The sequence below is a fragment of the Aedes albopictus genome, chromosome 2, assembly GCF_035046485.1.
Source record: "Aedes albopictus strain Foshan chromosome 2, AalbF5, whole genome shotgun sequence".
Classification (NCBI taxonomy): domain Eukaryota; kingdom Metazoa; phylum Arthropoda; class Insecta; order Diptera; family Culicidae; genus Aedes; species Aedes albopictus.
The window spans coordinates 490,901,172-490,922,546 of record NC_085137.1 but is presented as its reverse complement, the minus strand read 5'-3'; the positions used below and the strand labels follow the sequence as shown (position 1 = coordinate 490,922,546).

At 38.0% G+C, this 21,375-nt stretch overlaps 1 protein-coding gene across 6 annotated transcripts in view; it reads right to left on the bottom strand.

The window, feature by feature from the left end:
* Positions 1–28: 28 nt before the first annotated feature.
* LOC109423306 (uncharacterized) overlaps positions 29–21,375 on the bottom strand; it is a 764,938-nt gene continuing 743,591 nt past the window's right edge. For all 6 annotated transcript variants that reach the window (XM_029870594.2, XM_062854204.1, XM_062854206.1 and 3 more), the window contains 4 exons: positions 1,686–1,777; positions 1,379–1,571; positions 1,177–1,312; positions 29–1,104 (listed from right to left, as the gene is read on the bottom strand). In XM_029870594.2, the coding sequence (XP_029726454.2) occupies positions 810–1,104; positions 1,177–1,312; positions 1,379–1,571; positions 1,686–1,777 (716 nt within the window). In that variant the 3' untranslated portion in view covers positions 29–809. The remainder of the gene's footprint in view (positions 1,105–1,176; positions 1,313–1,378; positions 1,572–1,685; positions 1,778–21,375) is intronic.

Below are 21,375 nucleotides of genomic sequence, written 5' to 3'. Positions count from 1 at the left end.
ACTAAAACTAGAAGCATCAAAACAAAAGTTTGAAGATTGTCAAAATAAAGACATTTATTCAGTACATCAATGGACGATGAGGTTCTCAGACCAAATCGAAGGTCACAAACTGTTTTGACTTTTTGTTGTTTAAATCCGTGTTCTCAATTGGATAGTTTTCAATACTGAATACTGTGACCCTTAATTTGAGCCTAAGAATATGGTAGATGAAAAGGTCGATAGTAGATACAAATTAAATGCTTTTTTCACATGAATAGTTTCTTGGGGACTAAATTCTTAGCATTAGAATTGATAAGGAGTTGCAAAAAGAATGAATACAAAAAGGGGTTGTAAATTATAGCAAATACAGAAGAAAGGAATAAAACTGTTCGAAAGTCAATTGAATTTCACTTGTACGCGGAACTTATTTTAAATTGAGTTTGCACGTTAATACCACTTGATCATATGACTGCCAACATCGAACCTCACATCGAGTGTTTTACACAGTTTTTACATACAAAAATATTGCAACTTAGTGTCTAATTTGTGTCAGATTTAGGAGACCGATTCTCAATTTTTAGAGTATTTGTGTCACGATTACTTAGAAATTAATGTGCATTCGACTTTTGAGGATTGGCTTTTGATTATTTTCACTTAAAGCTAAAAAGTAGTAAAACGTCGTTTTCTGTAAACTTCGAACCCTTTTCGGGTTAAGAGACCTACACTTTACAGCTATGGTTCTACCTTCTTATCCCATAATTGGTAGTACTGTTTTTTCAAATAGGATGACACGACGGAACTATCTCCCTTTCTCTCGTTCTCACAACGGCTTACAGAACGTGGAGATTTTCACAGCTCTTGGATTTGGAATCGCGGGCCCACACCCGACCGAGCAGTCCCTTCACCTTCAGACTGGCGGAGGTTCGGGAGCCGCGGTACTTTCGTGGACTGCTGTGGGCACTGCCGGGGGGCGTTTCCGCAAATCCTCCCCCGGCCACGGGGGTTCCCGTGACGGGCGTGCTCGGATTGGTCCCACCACCCATTCCGGAGAGGCAGATGGCTCCCCCCAGGGGTGAGCAGGCACGTCGTTTGGACTTGCGGATCGATCGCTTCCGGAAGAGGTCTCTGTATTGGGGATTGGATTGGAAATTTAGCCTACATTTAGGCGATTGCGTCAGTGAATACAACGACACCTACCGTGACTTTTCCGGGTTCTCCAGCTTCAACCGAATCTGCGAGAGTAGTCCCACCAGCAGTTCATCCACGTTGTGATTGATCCCGACGGAGGTTTCGATAAATTTACAGTCGTATTGCGTTGCCATCTGTTTGCCCTCTGAAAATTTAACGAAATACTTAGAAGGTTACATCCCATTCCATGGAATACGGATACTCTACTCACCATCGGAGGTAACCATTCGACTTCGGGCTAGGTCGGCTTTGTTCGCCACCAAGATCACAGCTTTCTGGGCAATGTTTTCCGTGGTCCACAGGATCTGGAGGACCTGCTCGGCAATCTGGAAGCTGGTGCGATCGGCCGACGAGTATATGACACAGTATCCGTGCGGGTCGTACGAGGACATGCAGTTCTCGGGCTGGAAATGGAGACTTTTGTTACACTAACTTCTCAGGAAAAGAATCGGTGCATGACCGTTCGATTAAACACGAGAGCTGAAATCTAAGACCCTCAGGATCTCAGGAATACATACCGACATCTCCATGTAGCTATGGTCGATGAATGTTAGTTCCGATTCTTCACCGCTGAGCAAAACGGATACCGTTTTCTCTCCGGAGTCGTCGTCTGCAAGGATAAAATAAGGATCAGGTCAGATGACTTTCCATTGCAAATGTAAATAACAGAACAGTCTCAATTAGACACATTCGGGAAAATCGTCCAGACAAGACAGGCATAGGTGGATATTGGGTTCAAAATTTTCGTCAAAAAGGAGGTCCTAGTTAGTTACAGAGAAATTCCAAGGAATAGCTTAAGAAATAACAATATTCAAAGCGTGGCCGTTACCTTTAAAATGTTTGTTAGTACACATACTGTGACATTGCCAATTATGCCATCAGTTAGGTTCACATTCAGTAAAAAGAATTAGTAAGTTCATTTTAAAAAGAAAACTGGCAACACTGCTCTATCAACATAAATGTAGTTTAATGTGTATCTTATACATAATAATAGAAAACAATTTTAAGCTTCAAGCATTTGAGATGACGTGTTTCCATTTATATACATATGTTCAAACATGATTTTATGAGCTGGCAACACTGCTCCATATAGGATTACATATATAGTTAACCCTTTCCTTCACATGATTTCGAACGACCATTTCTATGTCAAACAGAAATTCGATTTAAAAAAAACCTAACGAATCCAGCTGGCGGTGGAGGTGTCTTTCTCGTGCCTTCAAAACACCATCTCGACAAAACTTGAGTGGCATGTTGATGCATATTCCACTTTTTTCCGTTTATCAAAATTTCTTGTCATAGCACAAGCAAACATATCGTTTAACCGGCTTTCGTTTTGTTTGATATCCTATAACATCATCCCACACAAGTAACATTTTTTTAGTCCAATAGACTACAAGAGGTTCTTAGAATTACACCCGAATCTTTTTTTGCACGGGTCTGGTTTTTGCTATAACTCAGTCGATTTTAAACCGATTCTAATGAAATTTTGTACACGAATAGTACTAATCGTGCCTACGTGTGTACAAAATTTCATGAAGATCGGTTGAAAATTGACTGAGTTATAGCAAAAACCAGACCCGTGCAAAAAAAAGAATCGGGTGTATTCTAAAACTAAAACAAAAAATATTAGGTTTTGTGACGATTTTAAAAACCTGTTACTTGGGCAGGAATCTCAAAATTTTACGTATGAAACGCCGCGCTGAGTGATAACATTTTCTTCGTTCTCATCGATTGGTACAGTAAATCATTTGCTGTACATTTGCTAGATCCGATTGAATTATTTGCTCAGTGCATCAAACAGTGTACGTTACGTCAAACAAGCTAAACGAATCATTTGACATTACTTTTTAAGATTATTATCGTGATGACTTTGGCCAGTTTTCTAAGAATATGAGTTTTTTATGTCCATTCGTTAGCGTTAAGGTATTTTACCCAATACACTTTAACAAAAACATAAAAAAGTCAGTTTTCAGACACGAATGCCACTTAAGTGGTAAAGTGTCTTAAATATATAGTAATAATAATAAAAAAGTCAGATGATTTTCGAATCCACGCAATATTAGTATATTCAATATAAGAAAGATGTTCGGTATTCATAAAATCCCATATAGGTTTCAGAGTCAAAACTCCATAAAACATCCGCCATCTTGAATTTTAGGCCACCATCTTTGATATTCTGATTGTCACTTTCGAACTCCGGACATTTTCCCCAAAATATACCCATTTTGCATGGTTTTAAAGCCTAAAATTTCTTAAAACAGCCGTTTTCTTGAATTTTGGGCCACCATTTTGGATTTTGGGCTGCCATCTTGTGTATTATGGTCACCATTTTAGATCTGCGGACATCTTCAGCATATCAAATATACCCATATTTCTTAATAGTCTAAAATTCCTTAAAACCTCAACCATATTGAATTATGGACCGCCATCTTGAATATTATGGTCGCCATGTTTGAACTCCGGACATCTTTCCCATACCAAATGTACCCATATTGCATCGTTTTAGAGTCTTAAATTTCTTAAAACAGCCACCATCTTGAGTTTTGGGTCGCCATCTTAAATTTTGAGCTGAAAACGTGAATTTCCTGGTATTTTTTTTTGATAAATTCCGCACAATATTCGTCAGCCATGCTGAAGGTTACAAAAATCGGAGCAATTTGATGTGTCGCATGATGGGGTTTGGTCAAGGGTTTGGTTCAGTTTTATATATGAACAGTTCCACCAGTACTGGTCCGGATCACTAAAATGGCCATAATCCGGAACGCCTTGACCGATTTGGGCTATTTTCAATAGCAAGCAATGCGGTAGAATTCCTGTTTGACTCGTGCTAAAATTCGTAGAATCGACCGATGAGAAGTGCCTTGAAAGTAGGTGAACTTTTTTGCGTACAGACAGACACATACATTCACACATACATACACACATACAGACATCATCTTAGTGCATCGAACTGAGTTGGTTGGTGGTATATGTGACTTGATCCTCCGAGCTTTCTTTCGAAAAATCGTTTTTGGAGTGAACATATTATATCATTTCCAGTACACTTAGTGTACGAGAAAGGCAAACAATATGTTATTGTCATCATCATTGGTCTTGAGTACCCCATGAAATCCCGATACCCCACTAAAAGCCCCTTGAGACTCTGTTCTTACATCGGCTGCTCTGTATGACACCCCCTTTAGCGCAATAATAAACAGCAGGCACGAAAGTCCATCATCCTTCTTCTGCATTATCTTGCTGGCGTAACTCCCCACTAGGACAAAGCCTGCTTCTCAGTTTAGTGTTCTATGAGCACTTTCACAGTTATTAGCTGAGATTTTCCTCTGTTAATGACCATTTTGCATGAAAGATACTCTATGCCCAAGGAAGTTAAGGAAATTTACTTTACGAAAAGTTCCTGGACCGACCGGGAATCGAACGCGTCACCCTCGATAAAGATCTGATCCCTTGTCGACCGGTCATCGACGAAGCCGGCTTCGTCAGCTATCATCAAGTCATTCATTATAGGTCATATGATCTGAGATAGCACTCCATTTGGAAGGGCTTCGTGGCCGTGCCGTCAGCGGCGTCAGTTGTCTAGGCGTTTCGTAAGCCTCGGAGTGTGGGTTAGATTCACGCTTCAGTCGGGGAAAACTTTTCGTCGAACGGAAAATTGTCCACTGGACCACTGGGTGTTTCGTGTGTTGTCCGTTGTCTAATGTTAGTGATCGTTCAGTCTGTGCAACCTCTGGTTGAAGACGGTGTAGTGTCTTTTATATAGGTGACATTCAGAATAGTGATTGCTTGGTAGTTCTTACAATCTAATACTTATGAAACACATGTGATACAAGAATCACTGTACAATTGCGCTTGAAATGAGTGCCATACTGAAAATTCTCTCAGTTCAAGTCAGTCTTGTTAGAATTTTCTTGACAGGGGCTGTCCATTAATTACGTAAGGGTTTATGGGGGGAGGGGGGGTTTGAAAAATCTTACGATCCATACAAAAATTTTTGGGCTGTCATACAAAAAATCTTACAAGGGGGGTGGGGGTGTCGAAAAACCGTGAAAATTCCCTTACGTAATAAATGGACAGCCCCACACTGCGTACCGTTGTACAGGAATCACACTCGTATCACATGTCTGTCCGGGGTATAACTTGTCGCCTTTCTTGTAAACATGGCAAAGTAGCTCTTCCTTCAACTTCTCCGGTTGTTTACCGTTTTTCAGATCCTGACAATCAGCCGATGCAGACAAATGTTCAACTTTTCCGAGTTTATCTTAATGACTTCAGCTGCAACACCATCTTTACCGGCTGCCTTGAGTTGCTGAATGGAATTCAGCACCTAGCAAGGGATCTGGCTGGTTTCCACCTTCCGCCGTGCTGACATAATCATTCCTTCCATTGCCTTGATCATCAGTGCTAGCGTAAGGTGTTTGTCGAAGTGCTGCTTCCACCTTCCGATCACCTCACATTCATTGGTATGTCAATAAGAGCCTCCCGTCCTTATTCCGGCAAATTTCGGCTTGTGGAACAAAGTCGTTGCGGAAAACGCTGAGCTTCTGGAAGAACTTCCGTCATTCTTGAAAACGATACAGCAATTCCCATTATTTGGAATTTTATTGCGATCGCGAGTTACTGAGTGGTCTATGCTATGCTTGGGTTACACTCGATGAATGTAAAAAAGGAGTGCGACGTGCTCGGAAACGCTTCCCGAAATGCTATTCGGGAAGATTCATTTATTACGTCCATCGTTTTTCGGGATTTCTAGACCCCCCCTCCCCCCTCTGTCACGCTATTTTCCTATACCTAATACACGTACTGTCACACTTTCTTAGACCCCCCTCCCCCCAAAATGTTGGACGTAATTTTTGAACGTTCCCTTCTTTCTTTTGCCCGATTCGATACGAGAGCGTAATCAAGAGAGAAGATGCTCGGTGACGCTGATGAAAGCGAAGCATTCAGCGAGAATATTTTTTGCAGAATATTGTCATAACTCTTGATTTTTATGGCAACGCAACTTGCAACTTCATAAATACAATTAAACTAAATGGTATTTTACGTTTTTAGAGCAAACATGCGTTAAATAATGATAAAAATAACGAATATTCACAGATGTTCCAAGACAACGATGAGAGAGAGCATCAGAAAGTGTTAAGGCTCCCCCAAACCAAGGCGACTTTTCCGGCGACACGATTTTTTATCGCCGCGATTTTTCTCAACGACTACAGCGATAAATGCATCGCATCAACCATCTACACCAACGCGAAAACTAGTCACAAACAAAACTTAGTCGCCCCGTGACAGCGATGAAAACTGTGCATGCAGCGACCAGCGCCGCGACACACCGGCGACAAGTACAAAAATCGCTGCACTGTTGCTTGTCGCCTGCGACGATATCGTCGCAGTGTGGAAGGTCCCCTTCAAATCAATGCGCAGCGATTTCGCGAAAAAAAAACATAGCGACAAAAAATCGTGTCGCTGGAAAAGAGTCGCGTCGGTTTGGGGGAGCCTTTATACTTAACGATACCCGCTTATCGCCGCAGCTTTTGTTTATCGGAGTATCTTCTTTGTATTCCTTTGTGAACCATGTGACTCGGCGAGAGAACATAGACGCATCTGATGGTAATTGAAACCGAACTAACAGAAGGGAAGAAAAACTGCTGAGTGGTCCATTTATCCCTTCGGCTTCCAAACACTGGCAATTCCATTTCCTCATATTCCACTTCTTTCAGACGGTTTTTCTTTTCCCGAAAGAGGCGGGTATGCTACTTCTGCTTCCCTTCTAAACGTTCCATATTCTGCCGATTCCCATGCTGCAGCATTACCACCCGCGCTGTGTTCTTCTCCTCCAAAATCTCTCTACACTACTACTCTCTACATCGTTTGAGTACTTGCTTTTTTACTATCCTATCAACTATTGGAAGCTGTTTCAGATCCAAACACTTTCTAAGTTAATGATACATGACGCCATAATGATTTACAACATAAAAATGTTTTCAAGGAGTTAGCTAGCTGTGTGGGGCTGAGTGAATCTATTTTATAGCAGATTTTCACGAAGTCTGCAATGGCAATGGATACACTCATCACATAGAAACGCTGTGATCGCTCTCCATCGATCACATTTTTAACAATTGTTTCAAATATTTGGTAGTTGGTCGATTGGCCACTTATGGTGCTTACATCGATTTTGCTCCAGATTGACGTTTGCATACTACCGATACCTTTGAATTGCTTGACCTTACGTTGCAATACAGAGCATGATTAGAATTGGGGGGATTCGTTTTTGTGACGCTATTTTTAACGTAGCTTGTCTTTTTTCAGTTCTAATCTTTACAACTCCATCTACACTGAAATAAATTTTGTTGTAGAAAGTACCGATTCCATAGTTAAATTAATAACCGTACCTATGATTCTCAACCGACAACAATTTCCAGTTAATTCCACTAAAACACTGTCAGTTTGATTAACAGTGCGGTTAACATTACCAAAAATAATTTTAATTCAACAGCTGGGCATTGTATTTTTAACTATACTATGTTGTTAGATGCGTGTCCAGGAAAAAATGACAATGTTTTGTTGTTGAGGTGACTACGCTTTTAGTCAAATTTACTGCAATGCATTGTAACTTCAATCATGTTTCAGTTAACTTCACAGATTTTGTTGTCGGTTGAGAATCATAGGTATGGTTAGTAAGTTTACTATGGAATCGGTAGTTTCCACAACGAAATTTATTTCAGTGTATAATTTGTCTTCTCTAATTTCTCTGAAATTAGAGGTGTCTATTTGGATGTCAATTTAAGACATACATGTGAGTTTTAGTATGAACGTTAATTTGAATTTTGGCATTCCCGTAAAAAGATGTTTAAGTGTATTTATATAATGGTTGAGGGGGTCGTTTATGAACCACGTAGATATCTAGTTGGGAAAGTGCTGAATCAAATGAGAAATCAACGTTATTGCACCCATTGTTAAGACACCATCATTCGTTTTAAAATAATAGTTCCATAAATTCACTTTCATTCGACCCACTCCTCTGCCATAGGCACCACATTCAACAGGTAATTGCTTTTCTTCCTTTCATCGAGCCATGCTATCTAGTCTGTCTATATAGGTCTGTATGAGCATCATACCTCCGCACAGCAGTGTCCCATCTAACCCGTTTATTTTTCTAAAGTGTAACACACTATTATTTAATTAGCTCCAGGCGATGGGATGGGATGGGACACTGGGACAGGCTACCGGGCAACTCAAGAGCACATCACATGGCCTTCCGCAATTTTTGCAACACAAGGAGCACTCCGGACCAATAGGTAGTGGGTTACCATCATTCTTCGGGGTCGGGGTCAGGATCGTGTACGGAGGTCAGGCCAGGTGTGGAGAAAATTGATTAAATCACTCTCGTTTGAAATTGTCGGCAATTTTTCTCCTGCTACTGCATCTCGGCTACTAGCCAGCGAATAGAATTAATGTGAAACAATAGATATGCCGCTGGCGTGGTGAATGCTAGTGGGGTCGATGTGCAACAATCTTGGTCTTTCGATCTAACTGTGTGTCCAGCAGTGGTTCTCAGCTGTGGTGGTTATTTGAGTCCGAATCCGCTAATAGTTATTATGTAACGAGTTGCAAAAAGTTGATTTTTTCAGAACGAGTCGTACATTTATCCAACGAGGCCAGCCGAGTTGGATAAATACGAAGAGTGCTGAAAAAATCGAGTTTTGCAACGATGAAACTCGTTGCAAAATTTTATGCAATGATTTTTTCATAATGCAACCCATTTGAGTTGCATTATGAACATTATACAACTATTTATCATTATGCAACTCATTTCAGTTGCATAATGAACCAGTTCGGAAAAATTGGCCATTATGATACCAAAATGAATTACATAAAATATAAATTATGATACGTATACGTACCAAATACGTAATTTGACCAGGGTTTTGGAAAAATTCAGGAAAAAGCTTTTGCTTTCCCCAGTTTTTTTTTCATGACCATTATACAAAGCACATTTCAAGTCCATACAGACCGCAGCTCGACCACCACTGGTGTACTTCAGTGTTGTGGGCAATGATTCGTCCAGGCTAGGAATGAAATTAAACACCGGACGGAATGGAAATTTATGGCGATGCGATGGGTGCTTGTCTGCCGTGGTGGGAGTGAGGGAAATTGATAGCCTTTAACCTTCACTTTTTTTCCTCACTCGGATTGAATAATTGGACTGATGAATCGGATACCGCTTTATTGAGGTGATTTGTCACGTTTGATTGAGGAAGCTGTCTAATTTAACCACCTAATGATAACAGTGATAAACAGACATTCGTTTAGCCGAAGCCTTCAAGTAATTAACAGAGGGTTTGAAGTACCTTCGTTTGGGGGTGAGAGGCCAAAAAAGGCTACTCAAAGATTGTTTGTTAAATAACAAATGCAATTTAAGTTGGAATAACTTTTTATTTGGTATGTATACTTTTCTATGTGGTTATGATGGCTTAGCAAGAAAGTATCACATTATATGAATTACTTACTAAACTACAAATGGTTGGAAATTGACCCAATCTCACCCCTTAGAGGGGGTAAGAATGGGTCAAACGTCAAAGTATTCGAAGTCGCCCATCTAATAATATAAGTTAGTTTTATTGATCATGTCTAGTAAAGCTACTTAAAATACAATAGGGGTACTCACTAAACAGATTAAATTGCTGCGTAAGCCATGATTTTCAGCTTATTTGAAATGTTCCATGATTTTGCGAATGAAATAATCAAAGAATGCCTTGGTGATCGAGAAGTTTAATCAGTTTACGCTGTTAAGTGAATGCCCCTAATGTAATCATGACGAATGAAAACTTAGGTAATTTAAAAAGATGATTAATCCTCCTAAAAGGACTAATACAACCGAAAAAATGGTTGAAGTTTGATAAAATAACGTTTGTATGTTATATCGCCATTTTTAGCCACCATAATCATTCTCATTTAAAGTTTCAACCTCCATGAGAAGAGAGGGGATTACAATAAGGGAGGGGCACATTGAAAAATTGATTGAAAAAAAAACAACATGATATTTTTAGTATACTGCATAGGAAAATTTATTCAATTCTTTAAATCTTTAATTTAATGTTTAACCAAACCCTCCGTTATAAACTCTAATGTATATGATCATTGGCTTCTATATTTTCAAAGCACATCACTCCATCTCAAGATAGAGAGTCGTATTATGCATTATGTTACACAACATTTCACATTATTAGACCCTTTTCCGCAATAAAATCTAAACGGATTTTTTTTAATAAATTTTGTATAAGTCCTTGCACAACGGTAGACTTATTCTTCTTTCTTTAGTATTTTTATGCATTTTATGATTGATCCTTATATGGCACAATTCATAAAGTTCAAGTTAAATACTTAATAAGCAATCTCGTATGCCGCAATTCGACGTTCGTTCGCTTTCTGACATTGTGCTCTATTACCGGTTTTATAGCCCCGGTATTTCCTGGATCCCACTACCGTCTGGTCATTTCACGATGTTTCCTTAAAATTTCAAAAATTAGTGCAGAAGAAGAACGCTATTGGGTATTCTTTGTGAGCTTACGATATTGCAGTATACTAAAGATTAGCTGATGATTCGAGGAGTTGTCCAAACGCATGGGTTTATTGTTATAAATGCTTTTAGGCACTAAACGTATGAACACACTCGCTTGACACTTCTTCGACATATTTTCAAAAAAAGCGTGCTTTTATGAAGATACCGTAAACATTGCACCACTCTTACGTCAAATGGGGACTGATTAACAAGTTGAATTTTTAGTTAAGGTTATGTGTACCCGATAGCTTGCTTGACCCAATCTCACCCCCATTCTTAATATTTAGACATAGGGTCGCACAAATTGAATTTTTCAACTAAAAGGGCATTGACAGCCCGCTTTTTTCGTTGCATCAACCAGGTAATACCTACAGCTAACAACTTATAAGAAAATTTATGGTTAGGTACTTGTGTGAAACATTACGAAGGAGATTTTTTTCAGAGTGATTTTAAAAAAAAAAAAAGACACGGACAACGTCTTCAGCTTTCGGCTGTACAGACTGTTTTAAACTTAACATTAGACAACGGACAACGGAGCATGCACCAGTGGAAACGGGGAAGAAACTATTCTCACGAAAAGTTTCAACGCCCGAAGCGGGAATCGAACCCTCACCCCATAGCATGGTGCGATTATAAGCTTGGTGACCCTAACCGCACGGCTACGAGGCTCCACTAGTAGTTTCATCATACAAGTTTAGTCACAAATTTAACAAAAAACGATTCTTGCTAAACATCTTATTCTGCATCATGACATTTAAAATCATCTCCTCTTTCAAGTAATTCATAAACTCATAAATTAATGATAGTTCTAGATCAACATGTGAAAAGGGTGGATATCCAAAATGTTAGAATCGAGAAAAACGCTTGCAAAGTTTCACAATCTAAAACTAATTCCTATTTAACACTTTCTGCGTGTGCACTCAATCTTTTTCGTTGTTTTAGGAGAAAACACTATCCTCTTGATGATTTTATGTCAAAAAGTACAAACGAGCGTTTTTCCTTGAAGAGAATCAATGAAATGAAAATTACGACCAAATGAAAACTCATTGGTCATTACGCCCGACATGCTACGTCGCTTGCTCGTCAGCACTGGAATTACGCCTGGTTAATATGACCTAAAATCGATCGCTTTTGTTGTTACGCCAGAAGAAATTTTGTACCGAAGTTATTGGAATGCGATAGATTGTGAACCTAATCCACTACCATAAATTGATTTTGAAGCGTTCTTAACTAAAAGTAACTAATTCAAGTTTATCTGACTTTGGTCAGTGGAGGAGGAAGGATTTTTTTTCTTGACGTTGGCTAGGATGAGTGGTGAAAAAACAATGAATAAAATGCAATGGAAATCAGAACCATATTTCGATTGAATTCTATATTATAGCTCTAATCTATGAACATCAACTCTTTACAGTATATCTAGAATCGTACAGCACAGGAGGGAGCGCAGGCAGCATATTTGCCGCAGCATATGTTCCCAACAAGCCCGTGCACAAGGGAGCGGTTTTGGGGGTTAAACCCCTCCCATTGCCGATAATCTATACACAAGGCGCCCCTCCGCCCTTTGCTAAAATTGGGTAAAACCTTTCCCTTGTCGCCTTTTCTGTGCACGGGCCTGGTTCTCAATATCACCTTTTGCTGAATCTACCTGCTGAAACCTATGCCGGTCAATAGATTTGAGACCACATTTTTATCACTGAAGCTTTATCAGCTGCATGTCATCCAAATGTGGGTCTTTTGAAGAAAATATATCCTGAATAGACAATGAATCGCTACTCATTGCAGTCAGTTAGCGACTTTATTGAATTTTAGAATGAAAAACGCATGATTTGATCTTGGGCGTAAGAACCATCTGTGCGCAACAAGAGCCGTGCACTTACGGATTTTCACTCAGACATTTTGATGGGCGCCGAAGCACGACGTAATGACGAAGGCTTTTCAATAACGGTGTAAGTAGTTTGGGGTGATTTTAATCAAAAGTGGGAGTAAAAGTTTTGGGTAAATTTGATGAATATGAATGGCGAGATGCTGTTTTCAGCAGTTTGAGCATACAGTTTTTGGATCTTTCTGGAAAAAAATGCAATTTTATTTACATCAATGTCATTACATTTTAGTTTTGATCCCCAAAAATTTTCTGCTTCAGTTCTCAAGATATATATCATAAGATATTTTAAAGCCTATTTGGATTAAAGGAAGAACACATTTAGTAATTTGTGTGTGGTATTGTAAATTTGACCTAATTTCCTCTATATGGGTGAAAATGTCAAATTGGTATAACTTTATTCGACGCGAGAAAATTCTAAATATTATAACGTCATATCAAGTATCAATATATTGTTGATAAACGTTAAAAATTTCACTCAATTCGGTTCACTGGTTTCTGAGATATGACAGTTCAAAAATTAGTTGTCTAAAAATAGTGTTTTACGAGAACAGTTCTATCATCGCGAAAGAATAACCAATCGACCTCAAATTTGTAGCAATAATGCACATATAATAGGTTGATAAACAGACGAAATTTGAGAATTTTTGATGAACTCTATGAAAAGTTGTTTAAAGCATGTTTAACTTTTTTGAGAGAAAAAAAAGTTGCCTATCCCATTTTGGCCACCCCCTGTATATACAAAACAAACATATGTTTGCAATACAATGTGTATTAGGCCTGTCCAGCTTTTCAAAAATGTTCTCTGATTCTCAAGTCCACCCCCATATTTTAATTGGCATCCTAGAAGAAGTAACTGGTCAAAATTTCAGCCAAATCCATTGAAATTAAGAGGTGCATCAAATCAATTTTGTGTTTTTCGACTATTTTTGAACTTCAAAAAATCATAACTACACTAAAACTTGTCAAAACTTAATTCTTTCGGCAGAAATTGAAAGCTATACTTGTCTGCTACAACTTCTCCGAACAACGTGTGCCAATAAAATTGACGGAAACATATGTAATTATCACATTTGTAATCAGAAAAACCTTAAAAAGTTGATTTTTTGATATATTTTGTTCTGGAACACCCTAATATACGTAATAAGTTAGATTTTTCAAAACGGCATCATATTCTCCAATATTTCGTGGTTATTTGCTTCCTTGACACCAAAGCTGTAGGAGTTGAGCAAAAATTACTAAAATTCGTGAAAGCCAAATGTGGCCTAAAAACTAGCTTTTCGGGTGCAATCACGCTTTGGCGCGCAATAAGTGGCATCGCGTCAGCACTGATATGATAGCCAACACCTGTCATCACGCTTGTTTGTTATCACCCGTGATAGGGGGTAGCCAAGGCAAACTACAAGGAAGCAAAGCTACTACGTTCAGTACAATTTCGCGCCACAGCGTGATTGCATCCAAAAAGCTAGTTTTTAGGCCACATTTGGATTTCACGAATTTTAGTAATTTTTGCTCAACTCCTACAGCTTTGGTGTCAAGGAAGCAAATAACCACAAAACATTGGAGAATATGATGCCGTTTTGAAAAATCTCACTTATTACGTATATTAGGGTGTTCCAGAACGAAATCTATCAAAAAATCAACTTTTTAAGGTTTTTCTGATTACAAATGTGATAATTACATATGTTTCCTTCAATTTTATTGGCACACGTTGTTCGGAGAAGTTGTAGCAGACAAGTATAGCTTTCAATTTCTGCCGAAAGAATTAAGTTTTGACAAGTTTTAGTGTAGTTATGATTTTTTGAAGTTCAAAAATAGTCGAAAAACACAAAATTGATTTGATGCACCTCTTAATTTCAATGGATTTGGCTGAAATTTTGACCAGTTACTTCTTATAGGATGCCAATCAAAATATGGGGGTGGACTTGAAAATCAGAGAACATTTTTGAAAACTGGACAGGCCTAATGTGTATACAAATACAAAAATACAAAAAGGCAGCTGTTTTTTCAAATTCACGCAATATGGGAACATTTGATTAGTAATATTATTGGGCACCGCTATCTTGAATTTTGAGCTAACATCTTGGATTTTCTTATCATAACTTTTGAACTTTTCAAAAATGTTTTAAACATTGTGCAACATCTCCGCCCGTTTTTGATTCTTTTGGTGCTGCACATCGCGCTTTGAGTATTTATCTTAAAGGAGAGTAGGGAAGTTAAATGTAAGAATATTATTTAAAAATTAAGGTCTGTCGCGCAAAGGCAATAATAAAATCGGAACATTACTGTGTACCCATATTACGTGGTATTAGAGCCTAAACTCCTCAAAACAGCTACTATTTTGGATATTTTGGCCACCATCTCTGATACACTGGTCGCCATTTTTGGACTCAATACGTTTTCCCCATACCAAATTATCCCTATACTGCTTGCTTTTAGAAGCTAAAATTCCTTGAAACAGTCGCCATCTTGAATTTTGGGCCGCTATCTTGGACAAGGTCGTCATATTTTTAACAAATCAAATCAAATCATCTCTATACTGCATGGTTTCAGAGCCCAAAACTCCTTAAAACTGCTGTCATCTTGAGTTTTTGGCCACCTTCTTGGATACTTTGGTCCCCATGCCAAATATACCCCAAATTGCATGGTTTTAGATGCTAAAACTCCTTATTATAACCACCATCTTGAATTTTGATCCGCCATCTTGGATATTATGATCGCCATTTCTGGACCATTGAGCATACCAAATATAACCATGTTGCATGGCTTAAGAGCCTAAAACTCGTTGGAACATCCGTCATCTTACAATTTGGGCCACCATATCGTATATTCTCGTCGCAATGTTTGTACTCTGGACATCTTTATGCCAAATATACCAATATTGAATGGTGTTAGAACCTAAAATTCCTTAAAACAGTCGCCATCTTAAATTTGGAGCCGACATCTTAGATTCTTGGACGCCATCTTCGATATTCTGGTAAACCTTTCTGGATTCTGGACATCTTCTCCACCCATATTGTATGGCTTAAGAGCCTAAAACTCCTTAAAACAGCTGCCATTTTGAGTTTTGGGCCGCCATCATATATATTCTGGTCGCCATTTTTTGACTCCGGGCATCTTCTTTATATCTAATATACTCATATTGCATGGCTTACGAACCTAAAACTCCTTAAAACAACTTCCATCATGGTTAAGAGATGAACCAGTCTAGGGCTGAAAATCTCTATAATAAAATAATAATAATAATAATAATAATAATAACCTCCATCTTGGATTTTGGGCTGCCATTTTGAATATTCTGGTTTCTATTTTTCGACTCCGGGTATTTTCCCCATATCAAATATAAACATATTGCATGGTTTTAGAGCCTTCAACTCCTTCAAACTACCGCCTTTTCTAGTAGAGAGCCGCCATCTTGGATTTAAGGTCGCCATTTTATATTTTCGGTCGAAATCGTGGTTTTGTGGTTTTGCATTGATGATTTCCGCATAAACATCGGCAACCATGCTAAAGTTTACAAAATGCGGCGCAATTTGATGTGTCGCATAAAATAATTTGGTTCAATTTTATATATGCCCAACTAACATTTTCAGTGCTATAACCTTCATTCATTTGCTTTCTGTTGTGTAACCATCGAATTGAAGCAGTCCACGCTGAATAAAAGGGAAGCTAGTCAAATATAAACCATAAGCTAATACACGGCTGCAAAACAAGCACCATACAGCTACCAAACTCGGTATTCAGACATCAATCAATTGTTACTGGGACTGCATTTATTGCACTCTATAAGACAATCCACGAGACAGATGCGATCAGCTGATTTTCTTTGTTAAGATTTCCCGGAAGATGTGAAAAACAAATCGAATTACCAAAACAGCTGCTACTATACAGTGCATTTCATAAAACTGACAAATTCACAAACCAGCAGCGCTTTCAAGGCCGTTATGCGATATCATTGCAGCTAGAAGCTGTAATAAAGAAACTGTTGCTATACCAACACGGCTTGTCGGATGTAAACATTATTATTATTATTTTTTTTATCTGTATTAACGAGATTTTTAGCCCTAGGCCTAGGCTAATTCATCTCGGGATCCACGCTTTACTTCCCTTCCGAAGAAAGAACTCTCATTTAGCGAGTTTGTCGGGAGTGGGATTCGAGCCCAGGTCCTCGGCGTGATAGTCACGTGCTTTAACCATCACATCAGGTCCGCTCCACAGTAAACAATATTGCCAAAACAAACTTTAAGCGGGATATATAGATACTACACAAATACTTTAGGGTGTCCCAAAATAGAAAAAGTGTCAAAAAGTTAACTTGCTCACCCCTAGAATGATAGATTAGGGCCTTAGAAACAATAGTTCCATACACGAAAACTCAATCAAAAAATATTTAGAGGTTGCACGCATCGATTTTCTGAAAAATGGACGATTTTTGGTACTTTTTCCAAAAATATGCTCAAAAGAGTTGAAAAATAAAAGAAATAAAAGTCACCAAACTCAGTAAATCATAGTTCTGGGTCCCGCAAACAATGTTTGGAGGGAATTTAGGTCATTAAAGATGATTTCATATGCTTGGCATAAGTTCAAATATCAAAAAATCCTGAATTTTTTGGCAAATTTTTCAAAAATGCTCAATTTATAAGGATTTTAAAATTTTTCCTATGATTGGCAATTCCGTTATTTTGTAGCAAATTTTGTGTAGATCATTTCGGCTGAAGACGGTTTTGAGCTATCTCCTTCATGGGTTGAGATATTGCTATAATAGTGATAACACAATCAACGAAAAAATCGGGATTTCTTACGTTATTCGTTTTTGTTCACTAGTTTCCATGACTACCATGCAAATGTTTGACATAACATTACAAGGAAGTGCAACTTTTTGGGGAATTTAAGGAATTATTAGGTTGCTTTGATCGTTACTAACTCATACTGCATGACGGTAACAATATGTACCAGGTTTGGGAGTTATCTAAGCATCGTACGAAGCAGCATAAGCTTAAATAACTTTTGACACCCGCTTTGTGAAAACGAAAAGTATACATTTTATCTAAGACATCATTTGTTGATCAAAAGAGAGCCGATTCAAAACTTGTGGTTTCGGTTACAAATTGTGTTTTGTCAAGTAAGCTGTGCATAAAAAAATTTACATTGACATTTCATAGGTTATCACTTGTTGTAACAAATCAGGTCAGGCACTAAGTTATATATATTTTTTTATATCATTAGTGGATCATCTTGATGCTTCCTGAAATCCAAGTCCAGCAGCAAATATGTGCGCCAATGGTTTGCTATCAAACTCAAACGATATAATAGATCTCGGCATTCACAAAAATACCTGCATTCACAAGGACATGTTTTGAATGTTATGTCGGTTGGTTGGAACAAATTTATTCTACCACATGATTTGATCTTTTTTTTTAAATTCTTCAACCCCTTAACCTTATTCACAGTGTCCACTAGGGCACTACATGAACGATTCCAATTGGCGGCTGCACTTACACTTTAGACAGCGCCTGAATGTATTCTACTCTAATTTTACTATATCAAACTGGTTGCCGTTGTGCTGCAGTCACTTTTCTACCCTGACCATGGGTAGAATGATGATGTGTGGCTCTTGTTCCTTCTCCAGTCCGATTGGGGTCCATTATGAGTTGCCGATAGCCGATATCTAAGTATCCGGGTCCATTAGAGCATATGCTCAGAAGGTGTCAGCTGCTCTCGAAGGGATGAGCAATTGACGAAAAATTGCAAGTGCCGGGGCTGGGATCGAACCCATGACCATCCACTTATGAAGTAAACATGTAGCCACTACGCTACGGGCCCCGGCTTATGATTCGATCTTATAGTTTTTGTTTTCCTTTTTTATCCTTTTCTTTACATTTAATTATTTTTAATGAAAGAGCATAAACTTCGGCATAACTAGAAAAATCCATTATTTTTATTTGCTTAACAAGCGACCTAAATCTATTTAGAAAAGCTAAACATTCTTGAACGATCATCCCATCGCTCAAGAGATATCCAGACATTTTACACACGGAATTTAATTGTCTGACTTGCTATCACTTATGTGATTCAAATTTTACAGCGAGTCACGTTTTGATAAGGCTTGTTTATTGAATCGGTAAGCACAATCATTGTAAAATAATCAAAGCAACCCAATTATTTCTGAAATTCTTCAAAATTGTGTACTTGCATATGCATAACATAATATGTCAAACACTTGTCAGATGCTATTTTATTTATATGGTAGTCATGGAAACTAGTGAACAAAAACGAATAACGTAAGAAATCCCGATTTTTTCGTTGATTGTGTTATCACTATTATAGCAATATCTCAACCCATGAAGGAGATAGCTCAAAACCGTCTTCAGCCGAAATGATCTACACAAAATTTGCTACAAAATAACGGAATTGCCAATCATAGGAAAAATTTTAAAATCCTTATAAATTGAGCATTTTTGAAAAATTTGCCAAAAAATTCAGGATTTTTTGATATTTGAACTTATGCCAAGCATATGAAATCATCTTTAATGACCTAAATTCCCTCCAAACATTGTTTGCGGGACCCAGAACTATGATTTACTGAGTTTGGTGACTTTTATTTCTTTTATTTTTCAACTCTTTTGAGCATATTTTTGGAAAAAGTACCAAAAATCGTCCATTTTTCAGAAAATCGATGCGTGCAACCTCTAAATATTTTTTGATTGAGTTTTCGTGTATGGAACTATTGTTTCTAAGGCCCTAATCTATCATTCTAGGGGTGAGCAAGTTAACTTTTTGACACTTTTTCTATTTTGGGACACCCTACTGTACAGCTATCCACCTCTGTGCTGTAAACTTATTTGGGTTGCTTTTATTGCACTTCAATAGGAAGTAAGCAGCTGCGCTTATGCTAAAGTGCCGGTAGTGGCGCTTTTCTGATAAATGCGGTAAACGTAATAACAGTGTAAACAAGCAGAAAAGTTTGCGCTACGGAATCATAGATGGCGCTCGTGTTCCATGTGTTTTTCACATATACAGCGGCGCCGCCTGGCACCTATCCACTCGAAACATCATGCGCAACACGGGTGGAAAATGCCAGTCAGAAAAAAAGAAGTAAACAACTTGAAATTTGTATGGTGATGTAATCAATTCTCTGTTACTGCAATGAATCCAGAAGAAACGCGTAAGGATAATGATTCTGTTTCTAATTTGCAACTTTTTGCCCCAAGGCACAAATCGCTGCGATGCGAAACAAGTGCAAGCCAGCGATTTGTCCATACAAGAAAAATGATTTTACTTTTAATGTGGTGGCGCCATCTCTGAGAAAATCAAGCTTTGATTCCTTACTATTAAATGCCGGAAGATTTGCCGAAAGATGTGCAAATCGAGTAAGAGTCCCTACCAATGGAACAGCTGCTTTCAAACAGTACGTTTTGTAATGTTGCCAAATACATACAACAGCAGCGCTCTTAACTGTTTAAAGAACATTCAGCTGGAAGCTATGACGAAGAACCTGATGGCGCAACCACACAGCTTGTTCAATGTAAACATTATGGCGTTCAGGGTTTCTGATTTCCACTTTTCATCTTCTTCCCCACTCGAATACAGTCAGCAGCGAACGGTTGTCGCTTTACGTTGAGCACATAGTGGCTGAGGTGCGATGCAAAGAGATAAGAGATCGGATAAGCGTCGAAGCACACTCTGTGGAAACTATATGCAGAACGCATGAACCGTACATAGTAGATGAGTTGCGATGAGTGCGGAGATGCGATGGAGCTGCTTCGACGCATGTGAACGCAAGAAAATGCTTGTCGGGTATGGATTTTATGATTGCGCTCGTTGTGTATGTAAAGCAATGCGGATTTAATGTGTTGGGAATGCTAGTAGGTAATATAAAATGCGTTAATATGTTGTTGTTTTTAAACATAACTCAATGCTTTTTCACATGATATGCATTTTGATAGACCAAAAATTTAAAATTTAAAATTTATCATACTGTCTATCGATCACCATGTAAAATAACATATTTCATTGCACATAAAATAGTATTCCATCAAATCGTTTAAGTTTTTTTACAGCATAATTTTGTTACTATATGTGTATAAGAAAACATTTTATTTTCTCTGTTCGGGATTTGAATCAAGTGATCAATGTTTGATATGGTCGTTTGTTCAGTGCATGTTATTCATGTGCAAGTTAGAAAGTTTAAGGTTTTATGGTATTCAACTTAATTGCTGAAAGGATTCTGATTGAAAAGTTCTGCTTTTTTCTTTGTCAGGCAAAACTAGATCCCTTAACGAAAAGAGTGTGACATCGATTTCGATTGATACTCTTTTACCTAATATACAGGGTGTTAGGTTCGTGAGTGCAAACTTTTTAAAGGGTGATAAAGGACCATAAATGATGAAAAAAATTGTTCTACGCATATGGTCAAATCTCAACCGTTACATAGTTATTGAACTTTCCATGTTGTTGATTATTATTGCATTAACTGGCTATAACTTTCAAATGGTCAAACTTATCGCAGTTTTTTCACCTTTATTCGAAAGATTAATGAATTTTCTACAAAAGGCATCATTGAATCGATTGGTTTAGTTAAATAACTAAGTTTTCTAGGGCAAATAGCTCAAAAGTAGTGTGTTTTAATTTGTTTTTGTCAATTATCTTTGGAAAATACGTAATAATTCAAAATTATTTCGTAGGCAAAGTTGTGGCCTCTGTTTCACTCTACAATTCGTTCTTTGACACCAAACTTCTAGCTCTTATCGTTTTCTTGCAACTTCGTTAA